The sequence below is a fragment of the Cynara cardunculus genome, assembly GCF_001531365.2.
Source record: "Cynara cardunculus var. scolymus isolate 2C chromosome LG 16, CcrdV1, whole genome shotgun sequence".
In the NCBI taxonomy this organism is placed as follows: domain Eukaryota; kingdom Viridiplantae; phylum Streptophyta; class Magnoliopsida; order Asterales; family Asteraceae; genus Cynara; species Cynara cardunculus.
In genome coordinates this window covers 12,487,213-12,502,029 of record NC_037543.1, presented here as the reverse complement: position 1 = coordinate 12,502,029, position 14,817 = coordinate 12,487,213, and the positions used below count along the sequence as shown (strand labels likewise).

Here is a 14,817-nt window from a genome sequence, read left to right as displayed (position 1 = left end):
CAAAGGAGGTGGAATATTTATATGTGAGATTTAAAAAAAGGAAATGGGCCGGCCTCAAAGGCCCAAGTCCATTTAAAATTATTTTTCTTTTAAAGAATTTATGGCCTAATAGATTTATATCAAAATACAATTTGTTAAAGATATTATTATTATTATAAAATCAAAACTTCACCTTTTTGGCCAAATTATTTGGGCAACTACCTAAGACTTTAATATTTTGATTTGGACTTAAAATATCAACTTTATTATCTTTGGAGCATTTGTTAATATATTTTAGCATTACATAAGTTAACTTTATCTGCTACTCATCGAAACAAGTCTTACTGAACTATACTTTTGGGAACTAAGTCAGATGAATTCCAAATTAATCATGACTAGATCTTAAATAAATATAGCTCTAAATATAGGTACCCTACAAAGGTGCTAACCTGAAGCTCCAAGAATGACGGATGTCACATCTGAATCCTCAAATCACCAAGAAGTGAGAACTCCAATCTGTTGTAATCTTAAAAGATGTAACAACAATAGTTATACCATGCACACACACAACGACCATCCTTATTACATCCATAAATCCCCTTCTATAGCAATAACTATCCATCACACACACAACGACCATCCTTATTTCCCCTAAAATTCGTATGAACTATTTCATCCAATGACAGGCTGCAGACCTTTCTATCAGAGTAAACCTCGTTCATAGTTTTAACCAATCATAATCTCAAAACAGGTTTATACTTAAACCTTTTAAATCACAAGAACAATCTGTTCTATGTAAGATTTCTCGACTCATCTAATTCTTTCAAAAAAGGGTATTGTTCCAAAACTGCTCTTTAAAACACAGTTCCTGCTTAATCCTTTCAAAACCATTTCAAATTCCAACATCCCAAAATGTTTCCTTTAAAACTGTTTAGAACAGATTTATTAAACTCTTTTAAATCTTTAGATCATCAATAGTCAACAGTTTTTATAAGATCAAACGATAGGTAAAACTCACAGTTTGTAAATAAATAGTAATTTAAGAACTCATCTTAAAAATCGAATACAGATTCTGTAAATAACACCACACAATAATTCTTTAAACACCGATTCTTTCTTCAAGAACACTTTCAAGAACACTACCACCGCCTTTAAATTTCTTTCTTTCTTAACCTTTCTTTTGTAAAGCATAAAACTGATAAGAGTTTTCATCTTATCCTCTTCCTTTTATATTCTAAAATGAGGCGGTGATGGTTATACTAATATAAAAATCATTGGGCGGTGGAAAATAATGATTTAAAATCAATCTTTCTTAACCATGGAGATTTGAATTATATATGTATAATAATATTTTTATCATATATCCTCCTATATTTATGTAATACTTCCACATGTTATAATATCAAATTATCACACACGTACACATAATCCATGTAAGTATTAACATAATTATGCATACTATCACATAATTCACATAATAAACACATAAAATTACCTCAACTCAGGTTTGCAGAAAACCCAGTTATAACAGTATGAACATTAGATGTTCACATATATTATTTCATCTGTGAAGTAACACATACAAAGTGGTTTTCATAGTTTCTATAAGATTTGTCATTTATACCTATAGGGGGCTTCTTTTGAGATATAAACCACATATTATATTAAATTAAGAGTTACTTAGAAAATTAGTAATTTTGAATTGAAAATTTAAAGAAAGAGCATTATGGCCCGGGTATTTTACAAATCTTCTCTCTCCTACCATTAACAACATAACAAAAAAAACCAAGTATACTAAAAACTTAATTTACTTGTGCACATGAGATGCGATAAATTCGTATCAATATGAAAATATGATATGAAATACAATGAATGTCCATTAAATTTAAATAATTGAATAACTCTTTATTCTTGTTACTATTTATTTTAATATGCTAAAATGTAGTAGTGGTTTGTTTTAATAATATTATTTAATTTAAAATTAAGTAACTTTTTAACATATCTTTTTTAATAATTTTACATTTATCAACCAGTAAATCAGCTTGTTTTTTTTTTTTTTTCTAAACATGTTTGATGTTTTAATTAATGTGAATAAACCACCAAACTCAAACATTTATTCTCAAATGAAAGGGAAAAATGGTCTTGGAGATAAAAAAAAAACAATCATACGACCATTTTATAAGATAAAAAACGATAATCATGCCTTGTAACTAATCCAAATGATATTTGATCAGGTTTTTAGCAATCAGGCCCACATTACTCAAATAGAGATGGCCAAAAACCGGTCCCATCAGTCCGATTTTGGCCAATCTCTGTTCTCAAACACCATCATCAAGATATAATGTAAATAGATAACTAGATTAAAAAAAGGTTCCAACACATCCAAGCATTCAAATGTATCAACAATTTAGATTTTGAATGAGAAAACAATCACAACTTCTACCATACAACTATACTCAAAGCATGTTCAAGAATGACAACTACAAATAATACATCGGATTATACATAAGAATTTTCCGCAAAAACGAAAATAACAATTATACCAAGTGATTGGGACAACTGTCGAACATGGTGTGCCACATAAACGCCCTCGAAAGGACCATTTCCAGCTCTTGGTCACCCCAGTTCTGTGTCGGGAGGTGTTGAAGGAACATCACCATCTCCTGGAAATCCAACTTTTGGAGCTTTTCCGACCACTGCAATACCAAATTCAGTCTACTAAGCCCCTATTTTCTCTCACAAATTTTATTTAAATGCATGACCTTTTGACATATTAAAGAATAGAAAAACCTGACTGCATAGAAAAACCCTATGTACGAGTTTCTACAGTAATGGCCTACTGGGCTATTCGATTGGATTTTCATCAAGTTCTGAATTGACTACGGAGATTAATTTGTCTGTATAGGTTGAGAGGATTTTTGTTTTTTAATTGGGAGGGGCATATGTCTGGAAAGCACTATGTATAAAGCTCCCTCCTAGAAGGTTATTAAATAAGTCACTTTCTATGTCATTAAACCACTACCAAACGAATAAGTTGAGTCCCATTAAGCACATCAAGTTATTAACAAACAGGCCTTAACATATTATGAGATGATCGTTAAGCAATAAATACACAAATAATGGTTGATCTTACCGTTAAAAGAAAACTGGCAAATATATACACAAGGAAATCTGGCAATGCATCACCTTCAGCAAGATATGTGTCCCATAAACGGGTGACCAGATGGAAAGGAATCTATACATAATAATAGAATCACATGGGGAATTGCATGTATATAAATAAATGGCAGAATACATTGAAAATGTAACGAAGTTATAATTTCTTTCTCGATCTATATGACATTCAATATTTCTTATTTGGTACTCAATTTGACCGATGACCTGCTAAGCTTGTAACATTGATGATGTAGATACCTGGTATGGAAAGAGTTACGGCGAATGGGACGTTAAACTTGGCATCCACATCATCAATCGGTCAAAATGGGTACAAAATTAAAAAAATTGAAATTCTGTTACATTAATTAAGAAAAAAGAATTCTTTGTTACACTAAGAAAGAAACTAAGTGGCCATTTACCCAATTGCTTACGCGCTTAGCGGTAACATTCAGTACTATCACTTACCTCACTTACCTTACCGGGTAAGATTATCATCCATCAAAACGACATAATATGCAACAATCTATCCGGTAAGAGCTAACCGGGTAAGAGTCGTCACCCTCACTTACCGGGTAAGACTCTCGGTTCTTGCCATCGCTCTTACCGGGTCAAATTCTTGGTCCTTGACATGTTAATCCATTAAGGTATATGACCTGAAAAGGGCTTACAAGGTAAGCTTTTGGTAAATGGCCCCAAAGGCTCTGTTGTATTTTGATACATTTGCCCTAAAAGATAACAAATACTCAGGGGCCATTTACCAAACACTGACATGCAAGAGTCACCACTTTCACTTACCTTATCAGTTGACATTATCGGCCATCAAAATGGATTATTGAAGTGTCTCTTACCCAGTTAGTGCTTACTGGGTAAGATTCTCGGTCCTTGTCATGCTCACCCGGTAAGGTAAATAACACCCGGTAAGCATTTAGCAAACGGCCATTACAAATCATGAAGAAGAAAATGGAACAAGCAGCAACATACCTCTCGTATAAGAAGACAATTGAACCATCGAAAAGAAAATTGAAGAAAATCAAGCCCTTGCTCTTCCATATGCCTAGAAATAGGTTCTGAAAGAAAACAACTTATTAGATAGTAGAGATCTTCTCTTTTTTATAACCATGAGTGTAAGGGGCCCTGAAGTTAGCAGCCAGAAAAACCACAATTGGCCCAGAGGGGTCACAAACCGGTGACCCATGGGGAGAAATTAGCAAGTCCAACTAAGCTATACCCCAAAGGGTTGGTTATCCATAGTCTTGTTGATAAACGGGTTAAGGTGCTTTTGTAGAGAAGGTGAGGAGAGCATACCATCAATTCGTCTCACCAATTCCTTGAGTTTAAATACTAGCCGTTGGATCCCGGGTTGAGCAAACGTATAATGGTCTTGCATACCATCAAGTAACTTGGATAGACACCAATAACAATCAGCTTCAACATTGGAGATCTTATCAGGATCTAAATCAGCAATTGACCAACTATCAACGTTCCCTTCTAAATGTTCTGACAAGAAAACTACTAAAAAGGGTGTAGCAAGATCATTTATTCCCTGGACGTATCCACTTGCCGGATGCCGGATTGCCCTGAAATTATGAATAAAAAGAAAATAAGCATTTCTAAGAAGCAGAAGAACCAAGACCAATACAAGTACAGAGGTGGACTCTATTATGGTTATATAAATCAGACCTTCCGAAACCTGAAAAAAAGGTCCCATGTCAACAAAGCTACTCTGGTTTTCCATCAAGGATTACCCTCTTAACTATTCGTTGTTACTTTAGTTTTCCATATACACAGGCAACCCGAACCTCTTAATTTGTAGCCATTTAGCAATGAGATCCTTTCAGTAATCTTTCCAGTTATTTAATGGGTCTCTCTTCTATGGCGAACGGATGATGACACTCAAGTCATCCACATGATCATTGGCATTAACAATCAGTTCCAATTGCAAAGAATGGACTGACACATATTAAGCTGCTTTCCAAGATTCTAAAAGAGAATAATTGTTGTGAATAGATGGGATCCGAAAAATTGGAAATATATCATCAATCATGGTGAAATTATATTATAATAAATGATTGAAAAGGGGCCAATGAAATAAGTATGGAACCACCCTTAGAACACAAACAGATATGTATCCAATATACCAAACATTCCTCAAGTTGGAACATATATGACACAAAGATATATATATATATATATACACACACTAGGCGAAACATCGTGTGAGAAGGGAAGTTATCGTGAGAAGCGTAAGAAGAGATTTGAACCCTTGATCACTTTTAATCTCATGCCCACCCACGAATTGCGCTTTAGAAGGGAATTGACCCAATGCATCTCGGTGCACCTCATGTTAGTGTTGGCATTCAATTAAGATTGATCCAAGGGTGGAGATCTCTTCTTACGCTTCTCACCATAACTTCCCTTCTCATCGGAACCCAACCCTATATGTGTGTGTGTTTATATATATATATATATATATATATATATATTCTATGGAGGGCTTTGTCAAAATGTCAGCCAAAATATCTCTTCAAAGTGCATGTACCAACTCGAGAGACAAAAGTTTGCCACAAGTACCAACAACCTACTAAGAAAGAAATTGCTAATCAACATTAATATTGTTAGACCTGGAACCCCAAATCTTTGTCTTGTAAGAGTGTATCATCTTGTAGAAGAAAAGCCTAAGTGTTGGCTTCTGGATCACTTGGGGGCCGTTTATTAAATGCTTACTTAGTAAGCGTTTACCGGCTCACTTACCCTACTGGATTAACATGTCAAGGTTAAGAATCTTACCTGGTAAGAGCAATAACAAGGACCGAGAGTCTTACCCAGTAATGATGGTGACAACTCTTACTCGGTTAGAACTTATTGGGTACTGTTGCATACAATGTCATTTTAATGGACTAGAATGCCACTCGAACCCAAGGGTGGTGCCTGATTGGTTTGAGCTTGGCTCCAAAGGTCAAAAGTACCAGGAGGTCCTAGGTTCAAATCCAAGGAGGAATAAAAATGCCCTTGTGGCCACAGAGGTTCAAATGCAGTGACTCCGGGCTATCTGCAAAGCAGGTGGTCGCCCTGGGATTAGTCGACTCGCATAGCGGGTTGGATATCCAGGATAATAAAAAAAATGCCACTCGAACCCAGAGCTAGCTGGGTCTCCCCGAAATGAGAAACACGTATGGGTTCAGGTAAGGGCTCTCCCGAATATTGGGTGGATTTCATATCCCAATAAACCTCGTAATCATAAAAAAGTGGGTATCTTACCCGTTAAGGTATGTGATAGTGTTGAATTTTACGGTAAGCGCTTACCTGGTAAACGGCCCCTTAATCAGAAGCAACTCAAAAGAGCATGTTGCTTCTGACTTCTGAGTAAGCCAATCAGAGATCCAACCCCTTCTAAGGGGCCGCTTACCAAATGCTTACCTAGGTTAGTACTTACCAGCAAAATTCAACACTTATCACCTACTTATTGGGTAAGATTTAGTCCACCAAACGGTATCATATGCAACAATTTACCTGGTAAGCGATAACCGTGGTAAGAGTCATCGCCCTCACTTACCAGGTAAAACTCTCGATCCTTGCCTTCGCTCTTACTGGGTAAGATTCTTGGTCCTTGCCTTCGCTCTTACTGGGTAAGATTCTTGGTCCTTGCCATATCCATCCGATAAGGTAATGTGACTTGGTAAGCACTTACCGGGTAAGTGTTTGGTAAACGGCCCCTTAAGTTTGCTAATCAGAAGCAAATCCAATACTTAGAAGATTTCAAAGATATTTGAGGTGGTTCCCCGAAAAGCGATTATTCACCTTTACAAGTGTCTCAAGCTTACTGGAGACCCCTTTGGCGCCTATATATACATATCTAGGAATCTTTAATTTGGAACAACTTGAATACTTTTCATAGAGCTTATCTGTGTGTAATACGTAGTGTAATCTCTCTCAGATTGTAATCCAATTATCTCTGTAAAATTTGTGGCCATATGAATTCAATTTCAATCTTCTCCATATTGTTCATTTAGTTAATTGACTGATATTTTTGCATCCACTACTCTTATTCAATTTGTTAATATGATTTCAATTGCGAATCTGGAACCAACAAATGTATTTGGAACAATGCTATCATAAACGCTAGGTGTTTGATGGCCAAACACCGTACAACAATTATTCTTCGTTTTCATAATTAAGTTGATACAACTTTATCAAAAAAGCACCACTATGTTTAACAATAGTAATGTTAACCTAAGCAGTTAACATGGTCGATTGCGACAATTGCGGTCAGGACCGTGATTTATAATTGCGGTTATCGCGATGGTATAGCAGTGGTATAGAGGTAAAAAATTAAGTACATAAAATAAATATTAATATTTATGAACTTAATATATTGCATGCCTAATGCATATCAAGTTAAACAATTCAAACCACACAAGCTACATAGTAATAGAGTTTATAAAGCTCATAAATAACCAAAAAAGCTAATTGCAATCTGCACGCTAAACTACTTAGTAATTATTGCCTACAAAAATAAAATTAATGAAGATGCCAAACATTGAAAGCAAAACAATGAATGGGTCAAACAAATAGAGCTATTCAATTACCTTCATAAACTGAAAACAATAAACAGGAGTATGGGACAATGGGTGAAAACAAAATAGTAACGTTGCTGGTAGAGTCTGGAGAGCGGAGGGGAGTTCGATTGAGGGGTAGAATCGTAACTAGAGTCGGGAGACAAATGATCTTAGGCGTTGCTTATATACAAAATTGGAATTTATCGACTTCTTTTAAGTTGTAACGTAGTAAAAGTCTTAAAGTTTGGGTCAAACTAACTTTGGGCCAAATAAAAGTAACTTGGGTGGGGTCTCAAACAAAACAGCCCAAAAATAAATAAATAAAAAAAGACCAGGAAAAAATAGCACTATTATCAATCGCTATTTTATATCAAACTAGAAGGATACTCGCGTAATACAACGAGATACAACTTGATTTTAATGTTTTGTTTTATTACCTGTCTCCATCGATGTTATAATACGGTTTTATATACTTTTGGGAAAACGATAATGTTTTTATTTTTAAATAAAATGTACATTTTAAGATATCTTAAAATTTTGGAAAAAATTATATTGAAATTAGTGTCAAATTAACTATTTAAAACTTCTCGTTCTTTTGTGTAATTTCTTTTTATTATAATTTAATTTAAAGTTAATAACGAAGTAATTTATTTTTGATTTAACAACATACTTTTTATGATATTTTAGAACTCAATAATTATCCTTATTATATTTTAGATTTTTATATTCAAAATGAAATGTTTATCCTTTATTTGATTATGTTTATCTGCAGTTAGTTATAAGATTTCAAACATAGAGTTTTAATAAGTTGTACTTACGTACAATTTACTTGTAATATTGAATATCAAGTAATGTGTGTCAATAAACAGTACTTCATGCATAAAAAGTAGTTTTAAGAGTTTTTGTCAAATGGTTTATAATATAGTATAGATAGCGGTGTTTAGCCCCGCAATTTGCAGACTGCTATTTTCTAAATGACCACCAACCGCTAGCGCACAATTAAGTGGCCAGTGTTGGACAATGATGATGCTTGGTTTCCTCTTGCAACAAAGACCAACCAAAAACCGGCTCACAGCATATGATTCATAAAAAGGTTATTGACAATAAAGGAAATCTAACCATGTATATAGTATTCGCTCCAAGGATTTCTGGACTTGGACTTGTTGGAAAAAATTAACATCAGGCACGGTTCTAGGACAATCAACAGCAATCTGTTCAAGGGAAGGGAAAAAACAAGTAAATAAAATATTGTTTTAAATATAAGCAATTGCAATGTAAATTAGCAGGATGGATCTACATCTACTATACCTGTCTAAGCATATTAATCTCCTCATCAGTACGTTCATTATCTGAAATGTCGTAATACTGAGCAACACAATCAAAATACTCTATGCGCTTTCTTCTTAGGCCTCCCTCCCTTCGATCTGAATTAGGGGGTGCATATCCCTGTTGTCAGTTTGTATTTAAATTCCACACAAGTAGCAATAGTTGACATCAACAATAATTCAGGTAATACAATAATACTATGCAACTCTACATCAGAAATCTAGATATCATGCCACGGTTAGCAAATTTGGCTGGAGGTTGGTCTGCATACAAGACCTACCTCCGCAGAGAGACATACTGGTTTGTTTGGTTTCGTTAGAAAAAAACAACAGGAATCCATATTAGAGTGATAGACCTTGTATCCTTTTCGGGTTGTTTGGTTAAATGAGCTTCTGTCAAGGTTTTTTATATCCATGACCTTCTGACAGTGTTCTAAAAGGCTCACCGAGGCTCAAGGATTGTGTCTAACGCAACGTTAAGCTTCTCGCACGCTATGGCCTAATGTGAGGTTTTTGTAACGCGATATTTGATTTTTCTTAACTTTTTAATGTCTTACTTGTTAGTTTTTAATATATAACCTAATTTAAATTGTTTAATATCATTATTGAGTAATAGTAGAAAACATATGTTTATATGTATATATATATCATATGATATATAGATATAGAGATTGCCGTCATAAGTCATGCCATGAAAAACGTCATGGCCTCTCCGTGGCTCCTAAGGCTTGAGGCATGGCCTCGCCGCCACACCAAGCCTCATGCCATTTAGAACCATGCCTTTTGATAAGTTTGAGAATGCCACTACATATCAGAAGAATGACACTACCATACACAAGAATGCCTAAAACCTGTCAGAACATGGATTTAAAAAGCACTTGTCATTAGGTCATTTAGCTAAATAACCATATACTTCTATGAGCTCCTTCTTCAACCAAAGCTTGGTAGGAGAGAGCAAATGCATGCAGCAACTACATCAAATCCAATCTCCTCAATATTCAAGATTCTTGATGAGCTTCACTTTCTTATGCCAATGTTATCTTATGGGTGTATACAGTTTCTTTTATCATAGGCTTTGGCTAGAGCATCAAAATAAGCATACTCATGTATCAACTCAAAAATTTCCCACCCATTATTTGCTTCTAGTAAAAGCATATTCCTCCATAGCGTTAAGTGCATATATAGATGGCATTTCACATTTATCCACTGTTGACAATAAGAACCTTTACTACCTATTCACCAACTATATGTAATTTTGGCACTAAATTGTTATAAACATGTAATTCAAGCTTACCAAAAGAAGCCTCCAAACATTAGGGCGCAGATAAGGTGGCACACCACTCCAAGCTAACTCACGCAACTTGTCTGCAAGATCATAGTTGTAAAATTTATAGAATAAAAGCAATAAATCAATACAGAATTAAAAAAAAGGAAAAAGGAAAATTCATTACAGTAACTGTATGAGGGGATGTCACTATCCATGCATGTAAGTATACTTGGCTAATTCTTTTATATTTATAATTGAACATATGCAATGAAGTTTGATTTTACTTGAAGTAAATGGTTAAGAGTTCCTAAATTGTAATGGCTCATTTTACTCAATTTCAATGGTTAGGAGTGCCATCATTGTTTGATATCCTAATCTTATGGCAAAAGAACATTCAAATCATAGATGAAAAGATGAGACCAAAACTTCCAACATAATGAAGTGAACTCAATATATTGAACTTTAAATGGCCATCTCTATTTGAATGCTGTACATGAGCTCCATTAATGACAAAATAAAGTAATAGTGGACTACAATCAACGGTACAATATTCTTCTCATTTGTCCAGGCAACCACAGCACTAAGCTGCTTCTATTTTTGAAGTGCAAGTTGAGAAGTGGAGCACGAGTACATATGCTCTGTATGTATATAAATATAACAAATAAATGCACTTGCATTTTTCTCCTCATTGTTTGTTAGCAGCTTCATGAGCTCAATGGGACTCGTAGCTTATTCGGGCGGTTATACATGACTATTTGGTAGTGGCTTAATTATATACAAAGTGGCTTATTCAGTAAACTTATTGGGGGAGCTTTATGCAGAAAGCCAAGTTTTTTCCAAACCTGCTCCTCCCTATTTAAAAAACACGCTCCTTCATCTATGAAAAAACCCTCCCAAACAAAAACCTCTCCAATCTATACAGATAGATTCATCCACACAGACAATTTTATCCGTAACAGGGATTCATGGAAACCAACCAAACAGCCCAAAATCAAATAAGTAGCTTAATAACAAATTGAAGGAAAAAATTTCTGCAGTGTGCAAAATACCTAAAATGACAGTTACTCCCCCCAACACTTTCGTGAACTTCATCAGCTTAGCAGTGTCCGTAGCTCTGGTGCTCATCACAAACCTCGGAGCCTCCAAAGATGTATTCACAGGATTTATCATTGAAGAATTTAACTGATTTGCAGTGGTACTAGCATCTGGTTTACTTCTGTGAACTTGATCCTACACAAAAAGATTATATATGAATAGTAAAGGGTAAGAGCTATAGTTGCCAATCAGCGTATATGTATACCCATGACTTAGGTTGCAGTCATCAAAGCTACCTCATTTGTACCATCCTCGTATTTATTTGAGCCAGTAGAGGGACTACGATCAATACCAGGAGAGTGTAAAATTGTAGCATCCATTGGATCTGATCTTGTTATCAGCACTTTACCAGGGAAGCTGCGACCCTTTAACATCCTAGATGCATACAAAAAATGATACATCATATTTCAACATACCAAAACAGGAAATCTCATCCATTTGAGTAAAACTATAACCATAAATAGAAACCTGATTAGCATGTGAATAACCTTCTATATAAGGGGAAATGGTATCAGCAAACCACATATTGCTTTTCTTTCCTCTAATATAACCAGTGTTTCCACTGTGTTTCAATCATCTATTAAAAAAAAGAAATCAAACGTACCCCAGTTATCCACCCGTCCCCGGGGGGGGGGGGGGGGGTATGATACAAGCCGACAAAACCTATAGAGGGGTTGTTTCCATGAAGACCCCTAGCTTATAAGAATTCTTTTTTAAAGGTTTACGATGCAGCCAAAAACAGTTACTCAAACAAACAGAAAGCAAAGGAACTCTAGAAAATTGTGTAACAATAAAAGATACAAAAGGACGAGGACAAGAAACACACATACAAAGGAACACTCTTATCCATAGTAAAAGAGGCTTTGGACTATCTATCCTAGACGCTACCCTATTAACTGACGCTACCCAAAATCCGCTACTCTTATGCACCGTATTCAATCGTCTATGAGTGCACATATTATTCATTCCTTCTTGTTTGCACACATTGTTTTTGATAGCCAAGATCCTTTGGACCTTTATCAACATGATATAGCCAATCTGGTGGCACTCCCTTTAACATATGAGATATTGCTAACATAGAAGTGGGTAATCCCAATTATTTACAAGTTTAACCAGGTGAATCAACACCCAAAAAAGTTTTCAGCCTCCTTTTCTCATCAGGGTACACATGACTTTGTCACAATGAGACATCGTACCACAACCATGTAGCAGCATGCTAAACAACAAAACTCAATAAAAGATAGCACACGTCCATACAAATCATAACACCATAAACAGTAAGTGATTTGGTATATTACATATGTAGTTTACCGCTCTTCTTTCTTGCTGTCGCTGTTTGAATTATCATTGTTACATTTCTCTTAAATGTTACCAGAAACAATCCATCCTTGGACCAACAGATTTAGATCCTCATAATCTGCTCTCAAGTGCAAAGGCTCTTATTAACCATTCAAACCATATTGCATAGCATTGTCTGTAATGAAACACAGGAATCCAGAAAACTCTGCAAATCCTAAGAGATGCTACATGTCAATTTAGTCCACTACATAAAAAACCAACCCAACCCAATATACTTCACTTGAAAGTAGGGTCTTGCGGTGGGATGTACGCGGACCTAGCTTCTACCCAAAGGGTAGAGCGGCTATCTCCATGAAGACAGCCAGCTTGTGCAAAAGTGTGAGCGAAAACCATTATGATGTATCCTTCAACATCAGGATATCGTACTATTGGAAAGCAACCCTAGGAGCAAAATGTTCATCTGAGCACTTATGATAGTTGTCTATGACTTTGAGTTCATTAAACCCAAGCTTGATTCTGAAGTCCAGTAGTTTTTTCTATGGAAGGGTTTTTCATAGATAGAAAACACTGGTCGGGTAGGTTTGAAAAAATCATGCTTTCTACATAAAGCTCCTCCTAGAAGCTTACCAAATAATTCTCTTTCTATATCATTAAGCCACTACCAAATAGTCATGTATAGCTGAACAAATAAGTTGCAAGTCCTATTGAACTCATTAAGCTGCTAACAAAAAGGCCCTAAGATTGTTGCTTATGTCCTACTAGCTCCAAAACCAAGATTCCTATTGTGTCAAAATAACTCCTAAATACAAATATCATATGAACATCATGCAACAAATTGGATAGCAACAAATCCTTGAACATAATTGGATTGGCATCAATAGCAACAAAAGAATGATTCTTTGTTTTTTCTTTTCTGGAGCACGAACATATAAATTCATATCGAATATATAAACATAAACCAGGAAGTAACTAACTGCAACATTTTATAACTTCAATAATCCTGTCTAAAACATCTTCACCATAATCTGAGGCAGCAGATCATAAATTATCAATTTCTCTCAGTGATCACAGAACTATAGTCGATCATTTCAACCCTAAAACTTTAACAACGCCCACTTAATTTTCTAATAGATTGAGCTAAATAAGTCGAGAAATGACCATAATTTTTACAGATTCCGAATCTGGGGTAGTGGAGCACATAGATAAAAAAAAGCATACCCTTGTACATTGAGGAGAGTTTGATTAAATCTTGAATCAAGTGTTGTGAGATGGTTATCAATGGCGGTGGTACCTTGCTTCGGATCTTGATCTTTCAAATTACTGTTGGTATTCTTCATGGGTTTCTTTTTGGTAACAACCATGGTGTGGTTGGTGTCCCTCAGTCCCCTTTTGAGACCCGGAGGTACCACTCGATTGTCGTGTTATGCCATTGTCAAAAGGTCAGTTACCTCCCTTGATATTTCGACTTCTTGTTATAACTCCCCCCCTTGTTGAACTTACCCCATTGCTAGTATTTGAACTCCTTTTCATTAAATCATAGTATTAGAAATGTATAAAAAAAAATGAGATTATATGCTGTTATGAATTAGGGGTCATTTTTCGGCATGAGACATTATTTTTCGGGTAAAACTCTTGATTTTTGTTATACTTTTTCAGTCATTGACATGTTAAATCGATAAAGTAAGTGCATAAGTGTTTATCCGGTAATCATTTAGTAAATGTCCAAATATAAAATTGATAGGAGGTCCATTTAGTGTCACCCGACTTGTAATAAAAAAAAATGCATATAAAAGCTACTAGCAAGTGGGATATACAACATTGTGTTTTTAAAATTAACAAATAAATTATATGTAAAAACAATTGTTTATTGATATGTCATCATTTTTTAAGGATGTGCCAAGCAAATTTACGGGAAAGTATGGTAAATGTAATTGTTTTTCAGAGAAGATTTTGGACTTGATCCAATATGTTGACTCGATAATCATGTTCCACACATTTCTTAGCTTGTAAGTTTTACAACATAAAGCTAGTAGTATTTGGATTTTGCTCCAAATAAATCTTTTGTCAATACATAGGCATCAAGTTTTATGATTTGGAGCCTCTCCTGGAAGATCATCCGATTATTCAGACCATGTGGTAA

At 35.1% G+C, this 14,817-nt stretch overlaps 1 protein-coding gene across 2 annotated transcripts; it reads right to left on the bottom strand.

Moving 5' to 3' along the window:
• Positions 1–2,321: 2,321 nt before the first annotated feature.
• Positions 2,322–14,045, bottom strand: LOC112529731 (TBC1 domain family member 22B-like). Of its 2 annotated transcripts, none has more exons than XR_003070940.1 (10): positions 13,896–14,045; positions 11,615–11,753; positions 11,333–11,513; positions 10,311–10,381; positions 9,000–9,137; positions 8,811–8,902; positions 4,441–4,712; positions 3,931–4,202; positions 3,113–3,214; positions 2,322–2,675 (listed from the first exon to the last, which is right to left on the bottom strand). XR_003070940.1 is itself a non-coding variant. In XM_025141106.1 (10 exons), exons 1-10 carry the CDS (start codon positions 14,036–14,038, stop codon positions 2,517–2,519), a joined length of 1,383 nt encoding a protein of 460 aa, XP_024996874.1. In that variant the 5' UTR covers positions 14,039–14,045; the 3' UTR covers positions 2,322–2,516. The 2 variants fall into 2 exon arrangements, 1 of the variants encoding a protein (XP_024996874.1); XM_025141106.1 differs by having other exon boundaries at positions 4,117–4,202.
• Between the last annotated feature and the right edge of the window lie 772 nt (positions 14,046–14,817).

Excerpts from the sequence above, each read along its gene's own strand:
- LOC112529731 (XM_025141106.1), bottom strand. The coding sequence starts at position 14,038 with ATGGTTGTTACCAAAAAGAAACCCATGAAGAATACCAACAGTAATTTG. Across the intron at positions 11,514-11,614 it reads ACGAGGATGGTACAAATGAG|GATCAAGTTCACAGAAGTAA; the intron begins GTAGCTTTGATG and ends CTTTTTGTGTAG. Across the intron at positions 9,138-10,310 it reads ATGTTTGGAGGCTTCTTTTG|GGATATGCACCCCCTAATTC; the intron begins GTAAGCTTGAAT and ends AACTGACAACAG.